At 30.2% G+C, this 27,321-nt stretch overlaps 1 protein-coding gene across 1 annotated transcript in view; it reads right to left on the reverse strand.

Annotated features, from left to right (window-relative positions):
* The window catches only part of LOC129224105 (regulator of nonsense transcripts 1-like), a 368,488-nt gene that overhangs the window by 15,113 nt on the left and 326,054 nt on the right, over positions 1 to 27,321 (reverse strand). Inside the window, exons 6-17 of the mRNA XM_054858511.1 lie at positions 27,049 to 27,122; positions 25,283 to 25,455; positions 25,104 to 25,202; positions 24,675 to 24,783; positions 23,056 to 23,263; positions 20,395 to 20,541; positions 19,982 to 20,070; positions 18,727 to 18,841; positions 12,606 to 12,749; positions 10,330 to 10,543; positions 4,821 to 4,938; positions 2,792 to 2,948 (exon numbers count right to left, since the gene is read on the reverse strand). Coding sequence (XP_054714486.1) covers positions 2,792 to 2,948; positions 4,821 to 4,938; positions 10,330 to 10,543; positions 12,606 to 12,749; positions 18,727 to 18,841; positions 19,982 to 20,070; positions 20,395 to 20,541; positions 23,056 to 23,263; positions 24,675 to 24,783; positions 25,104 to 25,202; positions 25,283 to 25,455; positions 27,049 to 27,122 — 1,647 coding nt within the window. The remainder of the gene's footprint in view (positions 1 to 2,791; positions 2,949 to 4,820; positions 4,939 to 10,329; positions 10,544 to 12,605; positions 12,750 to 18,726; positions 18,842 to 19,981; positions 20,071 to 20,394; positions 20,542 to 23,055; positions 23,264 to 24,674; positions 24,784 to 25,103; positions 25,203 to 25,282; positions 25,456 to 27,048; positions 27,123 to 27,321) is intronic.

Here is a 27,321-nt window from a genome sequence, read left to right on the forward strand (position 1 = left end):
GAGTTCTATGGTCTTCAGAACTTTTAATGCATTAACAGTCTGATCTGAATTCCGTCCAATATGTTAAAACTTGCCTGAAGTTGGATAGCAGTGTAGGAGCTGAGCCTTATTGAGCTCCCACATAAGTTCAACCCTGATCATGACCAAAACTTTTACCAATCTTACATAATAATGGAATGGTAACATAAGAAAATGATTTAAAAATTTTGTTTCATTCTTACTCAAGTTAACATTACTTTTTTTAATGGCTAAGAAGTACGGATTTTTTTTTATTCATTACCCATCTACTATCATGCCCCATAAGCTCAGCATGTACACTTCTGTGACAAGTTCCATATCAGTATAGAATCTGTGGTACAACATTTAGTCCATTAAGCCATGCCAGGCATTCTCAACCACTGATACAGAGCTAGTCCTCAAAATTTTACACATCCACATCAAAAAAGTTTTCTGATTCAAAAAAGAAAGAAACAATACTATTTTGAATGAAATTTTAATTTTGATCTATAATTTTTTATATTAAGCACCAATATTTTGCAGTTGACGGCCAGCATAGGAAATAAGCGGTATCACATCACAATTTGTGATTCAAAACGTGAGAAATATGATACATCATAAATTGCATCGGAAATTTAGCAATGCAAACAATAATTCAATATTTTTTAATATTAAGAACAACAAAACTGGATGCTGATGCAGTGTACTAAAGGATTTTAGATGACTATTTTTATTATTAAACAAGGTGCAAACTAGATTTAATTTTTTAATGGTATAAATTTAATTTTTTGAAATTTTCATACGCTGTATTTGTAGAACCACCCATTTGCACCAGTTTTAACTATTTTGTAAAAGATACATGATAAAAGTTTGTAATTGAAGTTATTGTTCAAAACTTTTTTAATGCGCACATTAAATATTACATTTCTTAAAACTTTTTTTTTCTTTGTTAAAAATGTAATTTAGCAAATGTTGTAAAACTGTTCCTCAATTTTACAGCACTGCTCCTCAAAATCAAAATTTGAGGAACAGTACTGTGCCTCAAAATGAAATATGTACTTTGCACGCTGTTGATGGTTGCACACAGTAACACTTCTCATATTACCTTTTACATTTTGAATATTATTTTAACCAGGGTTCGCCAATATCTATCAGTCGATATATATCCAATATTTATTTTGAAAATATCATGATATTTTCTATATTTATTTTTTCATCTACAGTATTTTCAATGTAAAAATTATATTAATCATACTAATGTTGTTCATTTATTCTTAAAAATAACAAAAAAATTATGTACTATATTTCTAAGATGTATTGATACATTATCAATACAGCAAAGTAATTCTTTTTCGTTTTATATTCATAAAATTATCAATAATGTTACAATTTTAATTATATTAAAAGTGCCTAGTTTAATATTACATGTTGGTCAGAAAAAAAGAAATGTCCTGTGACTGTGCAGTGACAGATGCATATTTTTTATTTCTGAATCATATAACTGTGTAAAAGTAGCTAATAGAAGAAAAATGAGTAAAATGGCTAATACTTAATGAACAACATTAAAATTGATAAAAATGTAAAATGAAATATTAAATATAAATAGTGAAAGAAATCTTAATTTTAAGTCTACATATTGTAATAATAATTAAAGAGTGATTTGAGGATGCATTTATTATTTTAAAGAATTCAGTTTGTGCTGATTGAAAATATCGGATGTATATCAAAATATCCAATATATATCAAAATGTCCGATATTTTCAATATTTTGGGAAATATCATGATATTTTCAAACCTTGATTTTAACTGTACTGGATTTTATAATGTTACATAATATTCTGTGATTTTCTTAGAAAGTTTGTTTTTATTATTCATTACTATCATTTTTACCTTCTTAATTTTACATTTAAGTATTGTTGTGTGTAAAACATGCATTTTGTTGCAGTGAAACTGCCACTATTAACTTATAACTTGGAAAAAAAACCTAATTATGTAAATAACCTAGTCTGTTTATTAAAAAAAAAAAAAACACTGCTTCCCACATTTTACCAATTTGCAAATGAAAGAAGATTGAGTAATGTGGCATCCAGCTATAATATACAGAAAACTATAATTCTGATCAAGTTATTCCCACCGATCGTACAGCATGCACAACTACATCAAAATTCTACTTCAGAAGACAACATTTTGCTGCATGAAAAAGCATGACTTACAATAAACCCTAATTAACATGCTCTAAAGCTGATCAACACAGTTTTTTGTAGCATACTATTTCGCCTCTCTATCATTTAGGATTAAACACATACTAGGAAGGAGAGAGAGAGAGAATAGTTCTTAGCTCACTGCTTTTCATAAACATGGGTTCATAGATTGGATATTTTCAAGCATAACTGTACATTTAAATATTTTAAGTTAAAGTTTTGGCAGTGTCTCAGACAAGCCAGAGTTCATCTCTAAGGAAATATTTAGCAATTTACAGCATACAATGATCGTCAAAAGCAATATTTTATTCAATTTTTTAACATTTTGAGACTATTTCCATGCAGCATGCTTTAAATGCTAACAAAAATACTAAAAAATAATGCACTTTGAAAATGATCAAACAAAATCAAGGAAAGAGTGGAGCTACAAAAAACCTTCCGTTTGCAAAAAAGAAGAGATCAATGAAAATAACAGATATAAAAAAGCTTATTATTTTCCTTTTTATCTTTTAATAAACCAACAACTTATTTTATTAAACAATTTTACAATTTTAATGAGATAGAATACTTCAAACAAGAATATTATATGATACCTGATAGAGTTTTGCATGAAGTGATCCATTATATTGCATATATTGCACTAAATACGCTCTTTGTCCTTCATATGGAGTAATTATTCCAATCTGCTCAGGTTTGACACTGCATTTCAAAAACCTTGTAGTAAGTCTTTCAACCAAAGCTGCTTCAGTTCTAAGTGTTTAAAAATATTGTAATTATCATTGTATTAACAATTGCAGACTTGTAAATCATGCATAAAAAAGCACGAGAAATAAAACACACAATGCAGGAAAAAATCCATTATTTTCATGTGCTCTTAGACATAATTCTTTAAAAAAATCATAAGATTTAATCAATTTTTTGAAGATAATTTAAAAATTAGAAGTAAAACCTTGATTTATGCTCTTTTTTTTAAAAAATTAGTCACTACATTGAAGAAACTTAAAGATACACACACACACAAAAAAAAAAAAAGAAGATATAATTAGCCTTCTTACATGGTTAAAACAAACATGAATAAAAATGGAAAATTTTCTATTAAATAGCAGCCAGTTAAATCTCGACTTTTCCCTGATTATGTTCACCAAATTTCCCTGACTTACGTTACCAATAATAATGGTTTCCTTCCTTTGCTTTACTATTTTTTCATAAAAATAGTACATTAAATTTTCTACAGGGAAATATTATAGGAAATCAAAAACAAATAAATACTTTGCTTCTAATAACCAGTTAGCATAAGAATTCTAAGAAATTATTAAAATCACTCCTAAAGACATATCTAATCATGATAAAACTAAAAAAGCAATACGGAAATACTTTTGAACTAAATTTTCAAGCAGCAGAATTATTGCTGCAAGTATAACAAGTGATAGCGAAAGCATAGAAGTAATGTAGTTTTACTTACGTAAATAATAGACATATTTATGTAAAACAAATTGAAATCTTTAAACAACCAGTAATGTTGAGCTATTCTCTAATCAAGAACTTAGGTTTTAATGAATGAATACAGCATTTTAACTATTAAAATTTTTTATTTTTTTTTTCTTATGTACACAAAATAATTCAATTTCAAATGATTTTATATGTCAAAATAAATAAATAAATAAATAAATAAATGAATAAAAAATAAATAAATAAATAAAAAATAAATAAATAATCTTAGGTTACTCTTGTAACAAACAACACTGAAATGCAAAAACAATCCATTAATTTCAAAATATATATGTATGTAACTTTTTTTTTTAAAACAAAAGAAATTTTAAAGTCTGAAAAAAAAAAACCTTCATATAAGCTGAGGAGACAGCGAATAATAAAATGGAAAAAAAACAAAGTTGATTTTGATTTTCATCCAATTTTAGCAATGAAATTGAAAACGTGAAGTAATTAGTAATAACTTTCAAGCTTTTATTAGTATTAATTTTTAAAACAAAGATTTATTCTTGAAATCGTGATTACAGTATACTAATTACTTCAAGACAATGAGTAAAGGCAAGGGAGCCAAGGCATTAATGACAGCTTCCTCTTAGTGCGTAGGGTTGTTTATTTGACGTAGCACAGAATGCGTTAAGTGAAAATTCAAACTATGTAAAATAAACAACTTTACAGACACAGAAGCAATCTTGGTAATCATCCCGTGGTTACTAAGTTATAAATCAAAATTTTGATGTTGAGTAAAAAAGATGCACAAATTTGCAGCAGGGTATAATTGCACCTCATTAATTTAAATTTTTTTTAAACAGATAATTGAGGGGAAAGTAAAAGTAAAAGCAAAAGCATAGAGAATTCAAGTACTTAATTTTACAAATGAAAAAAAAAACATTTTTTTTTTTGTTCATTTAATCAATTTTCCCTGAATTTTGGTTATTTTTTCGAAATTCCCAGATATTTCTGATTTTCCCCTGATTAATAAAGTTCCCCGACTTTTCTCTGAATTCCTGTCGCCACCCTGAAGAAGGCTAATTTTGACAGTCAGCGAGCTGCAACTTTTTAATTTCATAAAAAAACAGGAGCTTCCTGCCCAAAGCAGAAGAAATAGCATTCTTTATGATAGGGCTAAATATGTACCTATTTAAATAAGAAGTTCCAGAGCCAGCAATTTCCTCTTGTCCTTGGCATGCATAAAAAAACATTGGCTTGTCGGGCTGAGGCCACGGAAAGTCAACTCCTTTCATTTTCCTTTCATCTGAGAGAAAAGAAAAAGCATGATGTATACATGTGATTCGCACACAAAATTGAAATTTATTTCCAAAGGCTTTTCAAGGATAAAATCATTTTTTTTAAGGACTAGCTTGGATTATTTGAAAGCATAAATTTTTCAAAATAACACAATAAGTGTTGATTTAGTTCCAGCTCACATAAAAGCTTCAGCATTAGAACAAAACCATTTACACTACATTATTAAAACTTCAAAATAAATCTAAGAAATAGTGTGGGTTGTAAGGATCAGATTGACTAACACCGACCCAATGTTTGTACACTTTTTAAAAAAAACATGATTTTTAAGTGTAGACAAGTATGTCATTTAACACAATGTTTTCATTCACATGGGACTGAAGAGAGAATAGAAGAGCTATTTGAACCTGCAGATTCAGCAGTGCTGATTGCTGTAGTCAATTATTATTTAATTCAAATTAATAAAATGAATAAATAAACTGTGCGTATAAAATAAGCAGATTTAAGGTAGCATATGTTAAAATAGCTTTTAACTTTATAAATAAATGAAAAAATAACAAGATGATTGAGATTTGAAAAACTGCATGCAATTTGCAGCAAAGCAGAAGTTCATTGTTGGCATGGTTCTAAAGGTAAGGTTTTTATTGAATGAGCTTTTAAAAGGTGAAAATGTTGTCAAGTGGAGGTCTTAAATAAGTCAATTCTTCCAGTCCACTAAATTTGATGCAAACTGTTTAAAAAAAAAAAGAACCTTTTGAATTTTCAAAATTAATTTGAATTCTGAAACTTTGAATTCAAATTATGTTTTTTGCAATCACCAGTTGCAACAGGACCCTACTCATTAGTTCTACCTCACTCGCTTGTTTCTAGAAACGGTTAATGTCCCTCCTCTTGGGCGGTTACATGTGCATAGTTCTGTATGTGTAGGCTTGTGTGTGTGCGTAGACCTGTGTGTATGCACGTTGGCGTGTGTGTATGTGTGTAAAGGCGCGTGTGTGTATGTGTGTATGAGCATGCATGTGTGTGCGTAGGTCATGGACGCCATTGACCAGGAGCAGCGGCTACTGGTAGGAGTCACGTCTGCAGAGGACGGTGGGGTTGAAAAAGGAACCAAACATCAAGGACGATCAAGTGAAAACAATTAGCAATCGTGATTGCTCAAAAAAATTAAAAATAACAGGAGTTTTTGGGGGGGAGGGGATAGAGAACATAGCAAAAGCTGTTCAGTGTTGTAATTCGAAAACTATATTCTGTAACCTTCCAAAACAACCGATCATCTTCATATGATTTTGAGAACAACCATTGCAAATTTGACATCAAATAAGAAATTACTTGAAAATTTAATTAATAAAACATATTTAATAGAATAAGCATATGGGTCATTCAATCCCCCCCCCCCCAAGAATTTTCCCTCACCTTTTTGTATTCCTTCAAAATTTGGCTCATCAATTGTACCCTTCCAGTGAATCGAAAGTTCTAATTTTTAGATTTTTATCTCTTATTTTTTATTTTTAAGAATTTGATTTTTCGAAAAACCCTCTTTCTCATGGATGCTTGCTTGAACATAAAATGAAGATAACTCAGCACCAAATATAGATAGAAAGATTTGGTAAAAAGCATTTTAAAGTACATTAGTTGCTGTTTAATAGGATATGCAACATGACTAATTTCAGAAAAATTTTCTATTAAAAAAAATGAAATTTAAATCTTAAATTTCTCAAAAAAGTATAATAAAATTAAAAAAAAAAAAAAAACTCAAAAATTTGTGAGTATTTTATCTTTATTTGTGCAAAGTTTCAAGTCTCAATGGGATCATATTTTTATAAATTTTTAAATAAAATTTGACTTTTGAAATAATGACATTTTTCAGATTTTAACTAGTTAAATATCCAGTTCTCTTAATAGGATGGTCTAGTAAGTAGTACTTGATCATGACTATGCTTGAAATGAGCTGACATGAATTTTTAGTTTGCCCCCCCCCCCCCTTTTACACAACCACTTTTTATCTTTTTTTTCTTTTTTCCAAAACTGTATTTAAAAAAAAAAAATTAAAAAAAGCTCGCACATATAAGTTATAATAATAATAAACTGCAACGCACGCTGATAAACATAAGTAGTGACTAAGGCTTATAAATGGGGGGGTGGGGGGGGGGCGTTGTTACAAAAACTAAAAGTCAGAAAAACTTTAACAGACAAATAGAACCACTCATTTGCAGCTTTTTTTTCTTTTGGAAAGTGGGACAGTACGGTGAGGGGGAGGGTAATCTGTAATGAAGCTTAACAACATGGAAGGTTATGCTAGCAAAATTTGTTTGATCTATGACTGCTTTTAATATATGTATAAATAGATCTTGCTGCATTACTCTCTTTTACAACTGAAATTAAAAACAAAACTAGCATTGAAGAGAAGAAAAAAACAGCTGCACTCCTAATGTCGTATGAAGGCAGTTTTGTGAGAACAGACATATGATCCGATACTTAGATTTATTTTTAGTTTAGTGTGAAAAAATGGAAAAAACTGAAACACAGGGGGAAACACTACTATTTTGCTATGATCTTGGGGCAAACTATTCCTTTCCTCCCTCCAAAATTGAAGGTTGGTGCAGGGTATGGATGAAATGAATCATAGCTTTCCTTATCAGATAGTGAATTAATCAAGTACATTTTGTAAAGTTCGGATTGAAAAAGAAACACTTTGTCTGAAAAAAAAAAAATGTATGTTAGTGTTGGGGGGGGGGGGGAATGTACTTTGTCTTGCTTTAAAGAAGAACATTTATCAACTTTTAATAAGTTTACTATTCATTTGTTCTTTTTTTATTTTTTACATTTTGAAAACAGTTTTGAAAAAAAAAAAAAAAAAGATTAAAAGTGGTGGTGCAGTGGTAGGGGGTTTACCAATCTACAAATTCATGTCAGCTTATTTCAAGCAGTCAGGATCAATTACTACTTCCTTGACCTTCCCCAGTAAGAGAACCCCATATTTAACTAGTTAGAATCTGAAAAATGTCATTATTTCATAAGTTAAATTTATTTTAAAATTTATTAAAATATGATCCCATTAAGATCCCATCTTGAAACTTTGCACAAATGAAGATAAAATACTAAAAAATTTTTAAGATTCTTTTTAAAAAAAATTCAGTAAACGTTTTCTGAGAAATTTAAATTTAAAATTTAAATTTCATTTTTTAGAAATATTTCATGTTGTATATCTTATTAAACAGCAACTAATGTACTTTGAAATGCTTTTTACCAAATCGTTCTATCTATATTTGGTGCTGAGTTATCGTCCATTTTATGTTCAAGCATTCATGAAAAAAAGAGGGTTTTTTGAAAAATCAAAGTCTCATAAATAAAAAAATAAAAGAGATAAAAATCTAAAAATTTGGACTTTTGATTACCTCGAAGGGTACAATCGATAAGCCAAATTTTAAAGAAATACAAAAAGGTGAGGGAAATTTTTTTCCAAATTTTGGATCACTTGACGTGGAATGACCCATATATATATATACACATACTAGCAAAAATACCCGGCGTTACCGGGGTCTGTAATAATTATAAGAAATAATCGCTACTTTTTTTCGTTCTCTGCTGTAATTGAAATAATTTAAAACACACCGCTTTGTCGTGATCAAAAATAGAGCTTCTTCCCAACCCATAAAAGTAAAATGGCAATAAGTATGAAGACGAAATAGTACTCTTTTAGAAACGAAAAAACGATACTTAAGCATTTACAAATTTGAGGAATTTCCAAAATATGAAATTAAACTTCACTTGTTTAAAAAGTTTTATCCTTTTTTTTTTCGAACATACTCTAAAACCTTCTCTTATATTGCTATTGAAGTACAAACTTTTAAAAAACGTAGCCGCCCGTAATCCCTTACTGCGATTTAAAATGTTATTAAATTTGCTTTAATCGTATTGGGATACCTTAAATGAGGCTCCCCCTCCCTACTTTGAAAAACTGTGTGTTACTAATTTTCATCGAAAAGATCGTGTCGTCAAATACTGAGATACTTCTGGTGATTATAAAATGTTGCTACCCGATGTGTTTCCAATAAATAGTAAAAATTTGGCAATTGTTTGAAATTGTGAGCAAAGACAAATTAATGGAAGTTTTTGTGCTGTTTATGGATTTGCTTGATTTAGTTGGCGAAATATTTTACGTGTTAACAAATTTAAAGAAAGAAATATTATAGAAATGGCGATATTTGGTTACATGGTGAAAACCGAGAAACAGTATTGCGTACTCTTTAGCTTCACAAACAGCGAGAGTTAAAAAAATTGCCAAACGCCTTAGGTATTGAAATGATTCTACAAAAAAAGTTTGGCTAGATTCCTGCTGATCGATTAAATACCCAGCCAACACAAATAAAATAAAAAAAAAACCGTATTAATTGCCTCAAAGTTGCATTAAAATGGAAAATAAACAGCCAAATCCATGTATTATTTGCCAATCTAGTGCAAAAACCTTACTTCAAGATTTGAATTCAGAAAAGCCTTGAACAGTCACGAAAAGCAAAGATAGTCAACAATACAACAATTGTCGCTATCGACAGGGAGTTGAGATGATACACTAAATACTGTATTGAGTTGAGGAAAGCCTTCGAACATGGAACTAAAAAGCTCATAACTCGTTTTTTATTCTACTTAGAAATTTCGAACAGGTGCCATCTTCAGCAGAAAAATCAGAGCTTTCAATGGACATGTAATGTAAATATGTGCAAGTATTCTTTCATCCCCATATTAGATAATTTATACGAAAATTGTGTTTTATTGTCCCCCTAAAGGGGGTTTTGCCCCCCATAACGGGACGAAAACTACCCTATGTGTTATTCTGATGCATAAGCTATATTATTGTAAAGTTTCATCAAAATCCGTTCAGTAGTTTTTGCGTGAAAGAGTAACAAACATCCATACATCCATCCATACATCCATACAGACAAACTTTCGAATATATAATAGTAGTAAGATTAATGATAACAACAATTCTTATTTTGTAATTTACCTTCTTTTTCCCTGTTTCTAAGTTATCTAAAACCACCAAAATATATTTGAATTTTAATCATGTTCTGGCAATTGAGGTTCATTTTTACATGAGTATTCTAATGACAAAGAGTGCATATGAATATAAAAGTTAAATAATTGGATATGAAACTTCATGAAATTAAAATCAAAATTCAGTTAAGAACTATTACCAATAGATACCAGGAAAAAACTCTATTATGACTGAAGACAGTGATAATGTATGAAAATTTTGAAAGCCCTAGCCTTTATTATCGTTGAATATTTAAAAAAAGAAAAACATCCATGAGGCGAGAAGTTTACTTTTGAGAAGGATGTTAATTATGGTGACCTTCACTTTGAAAAAAAAAAGTATGAAAGCAATGTTAAACTATCTTACCTGCATAAACACCATTTTGAAGAGATCCTTCATAAAAGAAATTGGATGGAAACTTGCTTAATTGAGGATGCATTCGATACTGAACTTCCAATCTCAAAGGACGAATTCCTAAAACAACTAATCTTTCAAATAAGGATTGGGAAAGTCCAGCTCGAGCAGCTTTCTTACACATAACTACCGGCCCAAGTTGACAATGGTCTCCAACAAGTATCAACTGCAAATAGAAAATGAACAAAATTAATTTTCAGCAGTACAAAACATTAAAAAACTTAATTATGCCAACTGTATATCAAACAATGGGTTTATATTTATTAATAACTAGCAGTACCCATGCTAAAAATTTAATGGAAGTCCGTTGAATAAAAAAAAAATTGATGACCCCTCCCCCTCTGATGTGAAATGATCATTTTTCTTTGTATTAATGCGTACACACTTTTTCAAAAAAAAAAAAAAAAAACTATTAAAGTTTCTTTGGAATTTAAAATTTTTTGTCAAATCCTTAAATTAGATTTACAGTTGCTTTAAAACTCTATTTAGCAAGTGAAGCCGTTTTTACTGCAATTTAAAATATTTTGCCAAATAAACAAAAAAAAGACATCAAATATCTTTCAAATTTAAAATAAGTTCCACAACTCTATTGTTCATCGTCAAACTTGCCCAGCAGCCATGCTATCGTAATCCATCCGTCTAACATAAAAATAAAAAAAAAAACATCGAGTGGAACATTCAAAAATCATCATCAGAAAATAAAAAATGAAAATATTGTACATTTCACTCGGTTAAAAACAAAAGTTCCTTTTCTTCCAAAACAAATCGCCAAAACAATGAATTACATTTACGGCTGCTTTAAAACAATAATCCTAGACTGAAAAACTCAGTGCCTAACGCGTCAAGTGACCACGCTACCGGAACCCAGCCCTTTTGTGAGTAGAATAAGATAATATAATAAATGTTTTGCCAAATATGTTTGGCTATAATAAATGTTTCGCCAAACAAATAAAAAAGTAAAAAACCACATTAACAGTAGCTTTCAAATCTTTATATATTAAGAGCTGCGTTGCACGGCTTTGCCTGGTCTACCTTGAGAATAAAAATTGTGTCAAGTGTCAAGTCAATTCAACAATCAGGCTTAAATAAAAGAAAAAAAACACCATGCAAAATTACTCTTCCAAACAATGACGACAGATATTAAAATACTTTTAAGAAATTAAAATGCGAAAGATGGAAACACAAAATAAAATAAGTTTAAGAAAATAAATGCAAAATAAGGAAAGAGACAATGGATTCAAAAAGTGTAACTGTGAAAATGCAAAAATAAAATGATTGACAGCCTGAATCAAAATGACATTTTTCGAATTTGATTTAAAAACGCTTGTGATTTTTTTCCCTTTGAAGATAGAAGCTAAGTCTTTCTACCATAGGTCATGAGAGATCTGGAGTAAAAAAGGTTGCTTTTTCCAATGGCGTCAAAAAGAAAACTGTGGGACAATTCCTTCCCTTTTTTATAGATTTAACGAGGAAAGTAGTGCCTAAATTTCAGCCAAGCCGGAAAAAGTGCGAGCGAAAAACGCAAATTACTCCCGCCATAATTAAGTTAGAGCATTGAAACATATTGTTCAGAACACAGAAAATTCTACCTTTTTCAACGATATATACTATTAATATGTGCAAGCAATATTTCACTCCCATATTCGGGAATTTATGTGAAATTTGGGCCTAAATCGGAATTTTAAAAAAAAGAACTTATTTATCGGATTTTTTCGAACTATAGCCTATGTCACTCAGTAAGAAAGCACCTTTCATATAGTGAAGGAATTTTTCAAATAGGTGTATTGGCTCCAGAGATTACCTCAAACATATAAACACACAAAAATCCACCCTCTCTCTTTATAATATTAGTATAGATTTATAACTTAACTCTATGATGCTTTGGAATAGCAGAATCAAGAGGGAAAATTGAAAATCTTTTTTATGTATATACAAAAATGAAGAGAGATATACTAAAAGAATCCCAATTAATTAGGTTTTTAATTACTAACACCGATAAATAACGTCTTACAAAGATGAGACCTAGCTAAGAACATTCTTGATCAAGCAATCTTAGAAAAAAAAAATCCGAATTGGTTCATCTGTTTAGAAGCTAGACAGACATAAAGATACACTAACTCATCAAACTTCACCCTTCCTTTTCATAGGGGGTCAAAAAAGAGAGCAACATGTTTGAATGTACCCTAAACTGCAAATAAGGTATCAGTAGAGAATCACAACCTACTTACTTGCTTGGCACCTAAAACAACAGGAACCATGCATTCTGGTTCAGTAGCTTGCATACTTTCATCAATTAAGATTGAATAAAATTTAAATCTTGCTAGTCGAGGATCACCAGCACCAACACATGTGCAACATATGACATCAGCAGCCTAAAGAAATGGATAAAATATATTACAAAATTGAAAGTCAGGAATTTCACAAGTAGTTTGCAACTAAACAATATAACTAGATTCACTTTATCCCCCGACTTTATTCACTACTTTTTACAATGAAATTTTGGCAAAACCAGGCGTAAAGCATTTTTGCTATTCTATTATCACTTTTGGCGAAATTTATGACACATTTTGAGACATAAGTTACAGGCAAAATGCAATGTAGGAAATTGAAGTAAAAAAAACTGCAACTTTTATACAGAATTTTTTATTGAATTATGATACATAAATCATATGGTTTTATTCATGAATCATTCCATTTCAAATCAGGCAGGCAAGAAAAATGTCATAAGACCATCACTAATTTTTCAAAAAAAAAAAAAATAGTATTTATTCTCCAATCAGTCAATTAAAATTCTGCACAAAATCGGTCATTTTGAAAAAAATTACTTAGCACAAAATTTATTAAATGAGCATAGGATCAAAGGACAACCTTCTATTTGTTGCTAGAACAGAGGTGGATCTCAGTATTTTAGTAATATTGATTAATTTTTTTCAGGGTTTCCCCGACTTTTGCTTGTAACTTTCCATGATTCATGGAATGCAGTTTTTCCAGAAGAAACATTGATTTTTCCCAAGAATATCTAAATTTTTGTTTTGTGAAGATTAAATTACAACCATCTGATCTATGCTTTGGACATATGTTTATAAAAATTCCAATTAAAGTGGAATGTAACAAGCTCTCAGCTACTATTATAACTAAAAAACAATTTATGCAACAATGACTAGTGATATACATTAAAAAATTTGAGTCTTTACTATAGATAAAAACAGTCGGGAAAAAAAATCCGGAAATTTTCAATTTTTTTTTTCCGAATCCTTTTCAACCGAAGGGGTTTATTTCCATTCCGGAAAAATTGAAAAAATGAATTTTTTCCACTTTTCAGGAAGTTTTAATTGAAATTTTTAGCAAAAAGTGATTAAAAATTTCGCATACTTAAATATTGATGCAATTTCCTCCCCACCTTGTATTTTAAAATACTGTCTAACTTTGATAATGCAAGTTGTTGTAAGATAATATAATTTGCATATAGATCAAAAAACATTTAATACTTTTTGCAAAATAAATTAAACCAATATCCATAGTGAAAAAATTATTTTCCTTCTACATAAAACAAACAAGCATAACTTTAATCACAGAATTATGTTTCTGCTGACTGTGCGAACCAAATGTACAGGGTGTGGCAAAAAAACCTGGGCAAGCAATTTTCCATGTAACTTTATTAAAAATAAATGAATTAACAGAATACAAAAAAATAATAATGCGAGAAGACCTTTAACAAATATTACTTTGATTGGTTTCAAACTGGCCACCTTTTGAAGTAATACATTGGTGCAACTGCTTATTGAAATTTTCATTCAAGGAATGCAAGTCCTTTGACCAATCCTACTCCTTATAAAGCAATTGGTTTAGAGAGTCCAAACAGTTGTGTAGTTTTGGGTAGACCTTTGACTCTAAAATAGACCATGCAGTGTAATGAGTACAATAGAGCTAAAGCGAGTGCAGCGTTCACTCTGCTGCTGATTTCATGTCAAAAACAATGCACCTCACGGCACTTGTTTTTCTGGCCATATGAACTGGTGTGAAGTTCAATTGAAGCGTCCAGTCTACATTGCCGAAGTGCACTTAGGCACACAGAAGTATAACAACTTCTAAAACGTCCTTTTGTTACGACTTTTTGATTCCTTTTACGGCTCTCATCTACAAAAAAAAACAACAACCCAGAGATTTTTTTTGCTTGTACTGGTACCATTACAGACCAAGCCTGACTTTGGATTTTGGCATGTTTAAAATTTTCAATCTTGGAGTGTCTACAGAACAAATCCTATCCTTTTGGGGGTTATGATTTGGTTGAACGGCAAGTCAGTAAAATGTATCTCTTCCAGCGTGGAATTGCGGCCCGTCTCAAACGTTTCTGGCATCTTTGGAGTCATACAAATGCCTGAACTAATTGGAACTCGTAAAACTTCCGATTGAGCTACTTTTGCCCTTAGTCGCATTTTTCGGTCACAAATACACATCTTACGAAGGACTTAACTCAAGGATTTCATTGAACTCACTTTTGGACGACCTGACGATTAACTGAATTGTTCACTGCTCGTTTTCATACACTTTCCGGATATTGACTATCATTTCCAAGCTACTTGAGGTGGTATATCGCATAAAATATTGTTTGTCAAGGCACAACAAGCAAACGAACTGTCGTTCTACTTGGTTAAACAATTTAAAAATAGCAGGTCTTTTGCTTAAAATTGTATGAAAACCAAAATACAATACACAAACTAGGAGATGTATTGTAAATTATTTTCTAATAAAGGGAGAGACAAAAATTAAATAAGACACTTATAAAAAATGAAATCACTTTACTTCCATTCAATAATGCAATCTTCGTCTGAGGTTTTTTTTCTCGCCGCACCCTGTATATTGCCGTGCTAAGTACGAAAGTAGAATCTGCAGTTGAGCTCAAGCTGAGCTATAATGTTTTAAAGTTTGTCTCTTACATATATTTGATTCAAATATCTTTTTTTTTTTCAGAAAACTTTGTAATAATAACTCAGTTTTGATCAAAAGTGCAGGTATCACTACTTTTATTACTGTGCTTAGTACGGCCATATGAATAAACTGAAACTCCAGTTTAAGTTTTGGACCAGCTTTAGAAACTATTACCCAGTTTTGGTTTGGGGTTTCTTTGGAAAGAAAAAGAAAGGCCTATATAAATATTTAGTTTTGATTTGGACTTAAACTGAATTGGAAAAAAACATAATTCAATAGCTTTTATTTTCAGAAAGCAAAGTTACATTGTAAGGAAGGGAAATCATACTCATTTTTCTTTCAAACAATATCAATTATTTTTTAGAAAGTTACCGTGGGGGCGGTAACTTACTACAAAATACAATGCTTTGCCATCAATCTTTGAGTTGAACTGCAGGGCTATTCCACCGTCACGTGCGGGACAAAAATACGCTTAAATTTCATTAACATATCTCTTAATATTTTAATGAAACAGGGGTAAGCAATTTTTTTAATCTTTACATTTGATACAAAGATACTCCTGACACAATTATATTTTTATTAAACAATTTTGTTGTTTAAAATAAAATTTATTTACATACGTCACGTGCAGGACATCCAAAGTCAACCTCTGGTAACTTGTTTATGAATAAGCTAATATTTTTGCTCTATTAATACAGCAATGACGAAACAAATTGTAGATTTTGAAAACTATGGTTTCAACGTAAAGGAAACATATCTTATTAGTTTAGAAATAATTATTCAAACCATTGGAAAAAAATATGTATATGCCCGTTCCATTGAAAATGGTCATTTTGTCCAGCACGTGATGGTTCCTATATTTTATAAAAAAGAAATAATTTTTGAAGAAAGTTTTTGCTTAAGAAGTCACGCATGCGTTTGTGATTTTTTAAGCAACAAAATTTTGTTCATCATCATTTTATATTATTATTTTTTATGAAATGTATGAAGCGTCACGTGCAGGACAAAATTACAATCTTCCATGGAATGGCCCTGCACCATTGCTGCGGTCACTCATCTGGTGGACTAATTCTACATTGCTACCAGTTTGTTTGGCTCTCTTGGCTCCCTTAAGAAGTTTTTCGTCTCCAGCTCATGTGATTCCTATTCCGGGCTGATGAGTGCTAAAAAGCACGAAACTGCAGTCCTCGGATGGAATAACTGAACTGGTGGTGTATTTTAAGAATATCAATTGTTTGAAAGAATAAAATACAAGATGAATTAAATACAACTGTTATGATTAGACACACCTCACCCAATATTATTGGCTGAACGACGACTTGACTTATTTCTGGTGTTTAAGCAAGAAAGCTCTCGGTCATAAAACAAATTAAACTTACCTTTATGTGTATTTCTGTCAAACAGAAAAGGAAGATGTGTGGTTTGCGCATATTTTTTAATGCTTAACCCTTTATATGTTCCAAGAAACACAGAGCTATTAAGAAAAACCTATTTTTATTCATAAAAAAAGCAATTTTTCAATCTTTTCCAACTTTTTTCCCCACCACTATAAAATTTCTGGAAATTTTACACCTCTAGTCTTGACTTAATTATTTTGCTACCAAGGACATACATTATTGAATCTAAAATTTCTGAAAATATTTTTTGGATACCAATAAATCAAACAAAATTTTTGTACAGGTAAGAATTTCCATGAAAACAAAATTAATAATTTTTCTCAATAAAATCTGATGTGACACACAGTCATTTTTAAATCACTAAAAATATCAAAAAAGTTATAGTTACAAAATGATTTTTCAAAATAAAAGAAGCTTCAAACATGCACCAAAAAGGATGTAAAACTACTGGTGAACAACAAAGCCTTTAAGCTTTTTTTTTTTTTTTTTGCATTTTTAAAAAAAAATATTTTATTTTATAAATAAATAATGAATCTAAAACTTTTTTTTTTTTTTAAAGCTAGTAGTTTTCTAAAAATAAAAAAAAAAAAAACTGTGACTAGCAATAATTTAGTAAAGACTAAAATTATGGTTACAAGAAATGAAATAAACAGATAATGCTACAAAAATTTAAAAAAATCTCAGATTGAAAATTTTTCAATTTCTATATTTTACCGACGTCCTAAACATCCTTAATCCTTTAGACCATTTTTTTAAATGTTCATTAACTTAAGACACTGCTGAGAATTAATGATAATTTTTATGAGTCCCTTGAATCAACTTATAGGCAAATGACTTGAATTTTTGAGCCGAAAGAGAGCGGAAAAATTAGAAATATACAACCAAAATAAGTCCCAATAAGACAAATAAGGAGGTTAAAAATAATGCTAAACACAAAATAATAAACGTCCAAACGATAGATTAATATCGTAAAGAAAATCGAGCGAGTATTATAGCAGCGGATGCAATTTGATTTTGAAATGTTAAAAAAATTGAGACTGACAGGTAAACGCATAAGAAACGTCTAAGGTGCGTAAATTTTGCACCTAATTTCTAGAATTTGATAAATATGCATGTTCTTGAATGCAAAATTCATGACCAGATGTCAGTTTCCATGACTTCAGAGCATTTTTTGCTGAAAATTACCATTTTCCATGACCATTTTCAATCATGGTCTAAATCCACGACTTTCCATACGCGCAGACACCCTGTTTTTTCCCAAAAAAAAAAAAAAAAGACATTTAAATCTCTTTCAAGCTCAGTTACATAGGCAATTATGCATAGGCTTATGTATAGGCCACTATTTTATACATAGGCTATTATGTATAAAATAGTGGTGCAATATCAATGTTATGCTTTCGTTAAAAGATCGATGAACCCTTTCCTACATCAATGTTTTGAATTTAATATTTATTTTTTGATGTCAATGTTTTATAACTGAACCAAAAATGTTCTTTAAAATGTGAAACATGTATGCGGTTATGGGGAAAAGGTTCACTAATATTTAGTTATTGAAACATCTATCAAACTAAGAAGAGTTCTCTATAGATAGCTATCAAAAGAAGTAGACCTAATCACAGAAAAGTTAACTATCTTTTATGCCAGCTCACTGTCAATTAGAATATTTAGTATTAGAGGCGCGACGTTAATAGGATACATCAGGCTGGCTACATTGACTGTTAAACACTGTGACACACCAATGTCCTGAAAAATAGAGCTTATTAGAATTAGCTTTTATGAAACTTTTTATTTCAATGATAGAACATGAATGAATGAACAGTGATAGACTTCTAAAAAAAAAAAAAAAGAAAAAAAGACTCCTTATACACCAATGGTTTTTTCATTTAAACTTTTAACAAAAACATTGACATCAATGTTGCAACTCTATTAAATGTTACTAAAGTTTTAACCAGTTGTAAAAATAAATTTACAATATTACTCAATATGAAATAACAATTACTATTTTTTAAACTATTTTAAATACCTCTAATAACTCCTTTTCACATGCTTTTTTCAACATTCGATACCTTTTCTCATCAGCAGAGGAAAGCTCACCAGTTTCATCTTTTAGTTGTTGTAGTTTGTGCAATTCAGAATGCCTGAATTCAAAATAGAGCAAAACAATAGAGTGTCACGTAACAAAAGAGGTAGCATCATAGTAAAAGGGAAAAATTTTTCCCTCTTAGTAAAGATTGAACTATATATATACAATACCTCGATAACTTAACACCAAAAGGGAACAAGAAAATATATCAACTTAAGCGGATGTCAACTTACTGAGGATCCATTATTTTAATTTAGAAAGAGTTTGTATTACCTACTTACTAATGTTAACATTCTTTCACATTATGAAAATTGATTCCAGTAAATAAATTTTCTTTTCGTTTTCTTTTTTTGAAAAATACATATTGAAATCACTAATCTTATTTGAATAAATCCTCAATTTTTGGAAAGAGGTGAAAAAGCTTCTTGTCAGTCAGGTCAGTTAAAGATAAAAAGTCCTGCTCACAACATGTAAGCAGCATGTGCAAAACATATCATGGTGCCTTCTTTCTTTAGAGGATTTCCATGGGTATATATAAATCTTACCTTTTTAGAATTGCACCAACAGCACAGAGTGTGGTGGCTGATTCCCCTTGGATAAAGGATGGAATTCTCTAAAGAGCTTTCCAGAAAAAAAATCGACTGACCAAGGAACCGCAGCATAAAATTCAGAGAAGAGGTCAATATGAAAGAATGTTAACAGCAAAAAATTTGACTACAATAGCAATAAGATGTTGACTTATAGGAGTTTCTGCAAATGTGAGACAAGTTGGAGATGTTTTCGCCCATTGAAATTTGCATTGGGCCATAGTCGAGTTACCCACATGTCGAGTTACTGAAGTTTCAATGCATAAATATATCTATCTATCTATACTTTCTAAAATGCAGCATTAAAAACATTTCAAGCTGTTATCTCTGTATAATAAAGAAATTGTGTGCCTGTGGCGGGCCCGAGCCCAGGAGATCCCACAGCGTCTATGACCTTGAAATTTTACAAGGTAGATGTTCCGGTTAGGTAGTCAGTTGAACGCAGAACGCTCAAGGTTTAGGCACTTTGTACTTGTTTCATCAACCCACTGAAGGGATGAATGGTACTGCTGTATACATAACCAAGAAAATATTCTCTATGCAACTGAACAGAAGTTATTTTTTATACAGTTGTATATTAAGTAAACTATTCAAGGAAAAAATATTACCCTTCCAAATTGCGAATCTGATTGTGCAATGCTAAAAAGGAAACTGGTGAATTGATGGCTTCACGACTTTTGGCACATAATCTGACAACCTATTAAAAAAACCATACATTAGTAGCAATATTACAATCATTATTTAATTAATTTATTGGATGCAGGTATTAAAACAAACTAGATGAGAATCTTCAGTACTTTTATAAGAATGATATTTAAAAAAAAGAAAAAATAATAAACAGATTTTTTTTATAACAAAATATTATTTGATTTTGTAAAATACTTTAAACTACATGATTGGAACAAATTTACATTATTATTAATCTTGTAATCAAGTTTGATAAAAGCAAACACACAGAAATTGTTGTGGCTTGATACACCTGAAAAATGTTTGAATAGTATGTTAGCTGCCCATTACATACCTTCAACCCAGTTCGATGAATCTTCTCAGTCAATTGATCAACAGCGATATTGCTGGGAGCACAAACCAAAACAGGACCATTACTTTGTCGAACCAAATGATAAACAATTGTAGCAGAAGTAACTGTTTTCCCTGTACCAGGAGGACCCTGAAAAAAAAAAGAATTATTACATATTCAATATGGAGTCGAAAAATGAGACAATCACTGAACGAAATCAACATGCAAACAATTCATAGGCATGACTTGTTAGCATTTAATTCTACACACAATCAAAATATTCTGAACACAGGAAGCAATACAGTCAACCCTTGTTTATCGCGGTTAATTCGTTCCAGGCTTTAACGCGATAACTGAATTTCCGCGAAGTAAATTCTGTAATTATAAACTGAATATTTTCCTAACTAGAGCGCATAAACTTACTTAAGACAATTTAAATAGGTTTTTAACATAGTTTGAACCCTTTAGACACGAAACAGCACCCTTAGCCACCATTACATTTGCATTATTTAATATATTACACAAAATATGAGAAAATAAGATAGATTAGACGTAATTGATATCACATAGTTATTATTGGGAAATGAAACTATATACACACATGCATTTCTTACACACTACAATTAATCTATGCTATTAATCTATGAAAATAGCTTTACTTGTTTGATGAAGAATTAATTGCCAGTTAGTGACCGTATGTTTCCCCGTTCTTCAACATTTATCTTCATTAAAGGTATTGCGCATATAACTTAAAAACCTAGCACACTGTTGAACACCATTTACAGATTTATTTATCCTCTAGTGATTTATACTTTCCAGTTATAGTGTTTTAACTGTTAAAATGAAATAGTGATTTGTACACTTTCTTCGGCGATTTAATACATTCACTCCCTCAACTAGTACAACTACAGTCCCTTACCTTACTTAGCTTACCTTACTTGAAAGATATACTTTGTTATTCTTTTGTAGGAAAAAGTTTATACGAGTGCATAAAAAAGGCTAATTATTATATTTGAAAAAAAAAAAACGCTATGTAGTGAAGTTGCGAAAGTCAAAGCGCGAAGTACGACTGTATCTGTCTGCCTGCAAAGCTACTGCTTTTCTAATCTACCATGCACATAGAAAGTTTGAAGAATTATAACTAAACGTATGAGATGTAGTATAAGTGAAATTAAACTGAACTGCATGATAGATAAATAAGAAAAAGCAAGTTTCTGAACTCATCATTTCCAATTTCAATAAAATTTGGCATGAAGGACACATGATACAAGATATGTTTTTAGATTTCGATTTTAAAAATTGTTCAAAATACAGACCCGTAAAAAAACCCTCAAGATAAGCAGGGGAAAAAATGAATATGATGAGCCTGTTCTTACAAATTACTGTAATTTCCCCCCTAATTATAGTAGAATAAAAATTTAAAAACCATTGTGAAGCTAGCACAGAACTTTTTATTGATATGTTGCATGACTTTCTTATGACAGATTTAAGTTTCAAGGTCATTCACCATGACTTTTGACTTAGAATATCTCAAAACATTCTCCCTCAGAATTTTTTTTTTAAATATATTTTATAGCTCTAACACGATTCATCAGCTGTATTAACATTTTGTAGACACCACAACAGCAAAGCACTGCAAAAAAAAAAAAAAAACAAGGTTTACATGTTTTGTTCCCTGCAGATTTTGTACATCATTTGTGGTATAATATTTAGATTTTTTGAGCACATTATTCATGAAATATACATATTTTATTCAACAGGTTTTTGAATATAAGCTTGCATGTGAAGTTTATTTGATATATTATGTATATATATATATATATATATATATATATATATATATATATATATATATATATATATATATATATATATATATTCATGAATTAACAAGTTAAATAAAATTGAAGATGCAAAATGCAAGAACATAAAAATGAAAATACACTTTAGTATTTATTCTGTCATTTTTTTCATTGTCTTTGAATTTATATTTAAAATATGTATCTCATGTTGTGTGTGTGTATATATATATACACACATACAATTATTAAGAAATTTTTTAAATGAAAAAATTCAAAATTTAGCCAACGGCAAAGTTTGGTGTATAATAGCAGGGTTCTGTTAAGGACAAATGTCTGCATTTTTCTCTTAACAATACTAAAAAACTCTGTTAAAGTCTTATAATAACTCTCATAATTATTTTAAGGGTAAAAATATATTATTAGAATAACCCACCAGAAAAGCTTATTACCATAACTGAAAGTAACATCTCTTTAAAAATAGGTCAACCAAAACCCTATCAGATAAATTGTGCAGCGTCAGTTATATAGTGATGCTAGATGTTCTGTTCAAGTCAAGTCCCTTGATTTATTAAATTTTGGATCACTTATGTAATTTTATTAAAATAAAAATAAGCTATTGCCAAGGTTTTTGGATGACACTGTCATGAAAGAAACAAGACATCGAATGAAAAAATCTTAGAATTTGGGATACATAAAAATGATACTGCATTCATTTTTGTTCATAAAATTTCTGATCCCCTCTAAACAAAGCATGTTTGCGATGCTCCCCACCAGTCAAAATTTGCCTTTTCTTGTATAGCTAATTTAATTTTTTGAAGATTAGCTCAAATAACTAAATACAAATTTAATTTGAAATTCTTACTTGAATTAGAGATAAAGGTCTTTGCAAAGCATGTTTAACAGCATACACTTGGGATCTGTTAAGTTCAGGCAAGTTAGGAGCAGAAAAATGTTTGGGTAATTGACATCTCATCAAAACATCTTCAACTTCGTGCCCTAACAGTTTATGATAAATGTAAGCAGAAACTGATGTCTCATCAACGGCAAATTTCCTCAGAGCAGCTTGCATCCTAAAATGTGAATTACATTCCAATTTTTATTACTATAATAAGAGCAATTAAGTAAATAGAAAAACAAAATAGGTACAAAGTAAATTCATCAACAAATTTAACATTAATACTAAGAAAGATTAAGTATTGTTACGAATTCTGTAAATAGTAATTATTGCAGTAACGTAACCTGTAAATAGTTTCAGTATTGAATATACAGCCCCTTTACATTCGGCCGAAGTATACGATCCCCCAGTCTTTTTTTTTTAATTTCATTCACTGATTTTATCAATGAAAGTGTAGAACGGTGTAGCATTTTCTGGAATCTTTGAGAGCGCTCTTTTCGGTGTGTATATAAACCGTTACAATGGATAAAAAGTTAGTTTCGATTGAGAATTCGAACTGAGAGCGTATTTGCTCTGTTTATTGCGAGGCATTTCGCTGTGTTGTTTTTCGTATTTGGAAGTAAATACGTGTGTAACGGTTGAGTTTAGGGTGTGGTGTGATATTTGCTTAATTGCTGATGATTAATTTAGCAGTTGTTGATGATCTTTCCTGTACATAGTGTAAATAAATTCTCTGTGTTTTTAATCAAGAACTGTGTCGTCCTTTCAAGAAAGTTGGAAATCTCACCGGATCCGTTACAATTGGCGCCCAACGTGGGGCGCCAATTGTAACGTATCCGGTGCAATTTCCAACTTTCTTGAAAGGACGACACAGTTCTTGATAAAAACACAGATGATTAATTTAGCAGTTGTTAATGATTTCTCCTGTACATAGTGTAAATAAAACTCCTGTGTTTTTATCAAGAACTGTGTCGTCCTTTCAAGAAAGTTGGAAATTGCACCGGATCCGTTACAGTATTATGGTTTCTGCACAGGACATTCTTAATTGGTAAATCATGAAAATTCAGACTTATTTTTACATGTTAGAATTTCGGCATTAAACATAGCAAAGAGTTTTTATATAATCTAAGCGTATACATTTAACTTATAAGAAATTCCCTGTTATGATAAAAATTAAAGTAATGAAATTTATATAACATATTTGGGTTAAAAGTTGAAAATATTAAGACTACATTCAAACAAAAAAAGGGCACAATAATTTTGTTAACCAAGATTAATTTTCTCTTATCACTCTTGCCAAATCTGGACCAACTGTTTACACTGTCTTTAAAAAATATTATACAGTACACTTTTAAAGGCTGCAGTATACTATATAAGCTGTATGACTGGTACAGTTCAAATTGAAAACTTGAACTTAAAAAAGAAAAAATTAATTTTCCTAACATCTTTTTTGGGTTATTTGAACTTTTGAATTAACAGGATTTAGGAATACAGACTGCTAGTGTGCCATTTAAATCATTTACATAGCAAAATAAAAACAGATATGCAATAATAAACCAGCTGTTTTTTAAATGCTCAAAGCTTGCCTGTCAAATGACGTAGACTTCCAGACAAAATCCACAACAAAGTTAGAGGTGCAATCAGTTGGTACCCCAAGATTGGTTTTCATTTCGATGCCAACTTCTTCACTATAATCTAAGAACTAGTTAAGGTTTAATATAACTATACTCATCCACAATAGGCAAGAGTAAAAGTATTTTAACTTGACCTTCTTACATTATGTGACACAGGCAAAAGCACAATATTATACTGCTACCAGAATGAAATTCAATTTTAGCACAAAAATAATAGTTTCAGAAAAAATAAATATGTATTTGAAACATTAATATTTAAGTCAAAGGCAATTAGATTTTTTTTAATAGCAAAGAAAAATAAATAAAAAATCATCATCCATTTTCAAGATCTTACACCCATAATCATATTACACAGCATTTAAAAGGAACTGAAAAGGATACTATCAGGAATTTTTATGACATGGCCAACACCTGACCAAGGCTTATGCAGTTCCCCCAAGTAACGCAGCCTTAGTTCATCTCCATGCATTAAGCGCATATCTAAAGAAGAGAAAAGGAGAGTTAAATAAATACAAACATCATACAAGTTTTTTTTAATGAGGTACATATCAAATTCACACCTGTATCAGACTTGGCAATAGTGAAATATGAAATAATTTTCTTATTTAAGCCAATATCCCATCTGACTTCAATATTATCTTGAGTTTGAGATTCTTTAAGCTTTTTGTCATAATCAGCCTCCATTTTGACCAATGGCCCAAATATATTTTGATATTGGTATCCATCTTCATATCTTAAAAAAGAGGAGGAAAATGCTTAATATAATAGCACATTAAAAATTCATAAATGAAATTTCAAGTAAAGTTTAAATTTGCTTCAAGAAATCAAAAGAGAATGTGCAATGAATATTAAACTTGTTAGAATTTTACAGCAAAATGCCAATTTTATGATAAGCCCTTTTTAAAAAGAAGCAAAATAGTAATAGAAACAGCAGACACTTAAAAACAGATTTTTTGACACACATAACATTTTGATTAGAAAAAAACAATCTGGCTGAAAGAACAAATATTGGAAACAATGACAGGTTTAAATTAAGTCTCTAGAAATATATTATTTGACATTTATTTTCAGGTTTCTTACTATTCACTAACTTACAAATTTTAAAAAATGCCTATTCCAAATGGCGTCAAGTTGAAGTGTTCATTTTCACTAGTTTAAGCTAAAAAGTTCATTCAACATAAGTTTCTTTTGTAACACATGTGAACAAAAAGAAAAGGCGGCAGGAGCAATATGCACCAGAATGCATATAGGCAAGGTAGAAGGAATACATCATTAAAGCAGGCAAATTGCTTTTTTTAAAAAATTGTTTTATAAGATTGTTTGCTTTACTTTTTCTTTAAAGAAAAGAAACCATGCACATGGAGTGGGGAACTAAAATTTTAAATCGTTCTGACAAGCGGAGCAGAAAATATTTGGTGATTTTTCTTTTTTTTTTTTGAGGGAGTGGCAAATGCAAGAAAATTGCCGAAATAGTACTTGGACATACGGGATTACGGAATGACCTTACTTTTGGCAAAAAAAAGGGGGGGTGGGCGTATAATCAATGGAAGGGATTATGAGGATTTTATAATTTTTCGGGATTTTATGATAAATTTACATTAGGAGAAGTTAGTTTATTTTGAAAACATATTTATTACAGTATAACTTCGATTTAACGATACCCAATTAAATGATTTCCACAATTTAATGATACATTTCGCTGTTTTGGATTTAACTGCATTGAATATATATGCTCCTATATTTAACAGTGTCCTTGTTTTATCGATAACTTCTTCCAGTTCCTTGACAATCGTGAAATCTGGGTTATACTGAATGTTATGACATTTATTTTGATCACTTTTAAACAAAAATTTAGAACATTAGTCAGCACAAAAGAAATATTATCAAAATGATTAATAATATGGACAATATATGTAATGATTGAATTTTTTTCACAGGGTTACAAAAAAAAAAATGTAAGTTACAGACATGTTTTATAGCGTCAAAGTTCAAGGCTGTAGCTCATAGAAACTACAAATTTTTCACAGCAGTTGGCAGCTCAGCAATAAGAAGCATTTGCCACTGCAGTTTTTTCATTGCACTGAAATCTGTTTACATTGTAAAAGGATACAAGAGTTTTGATGGCACAAATTCTCAACTATGGAAAAATGCCTCCGAAATTTCTTAGCCGCTAATGCAGGTTCAATGATTGTAGCAAGAACACAGCTAAATACAGGGCTTACTCATAAAAATAAAGGACATATCTTCAATCAAATTGTTTCACAATATTATAACCTAGAAATTTCAAATAATTTTTCTCAAAGGTTTTTCAATATTTATTGATTACCTTAACAGAACTTGTTGAGGTTCTTCATCAACTCCAGGCTTCTCTAAATCTTCAAATGATGCATCAACATTATCCTAAACATAATCATTTTTTAAAATTACTAGTTTCAAAATAATGAGAAAACATATTACTACTTCAAAAACTGGTATGGTTACGAATAATTTACACCAAAATACAAGAAATCTCAATATTTAAGTGAATATGCAAGCTTAAACAAATAAACTACTCCCTCATTAGTAAAAGACAGCACTAGTTATAGTATTTGAATTAAAC

The sequence above is a fragment of the Uloborus diversus genome, chromosome 6, assembly GCF_026930045.1.
Source record: "Uloborus diversus isolate 005 chromosome 6, Udiv.v.3.1, whole genome shotgun sequence".
Classification (NCBI taxonomy): domain Eukaryota; kingdom Metazoa; phylum Arthropoda; class Arachnida; order Araneae; family Uloboridae; genus Uloborus; species Uloborus diversus.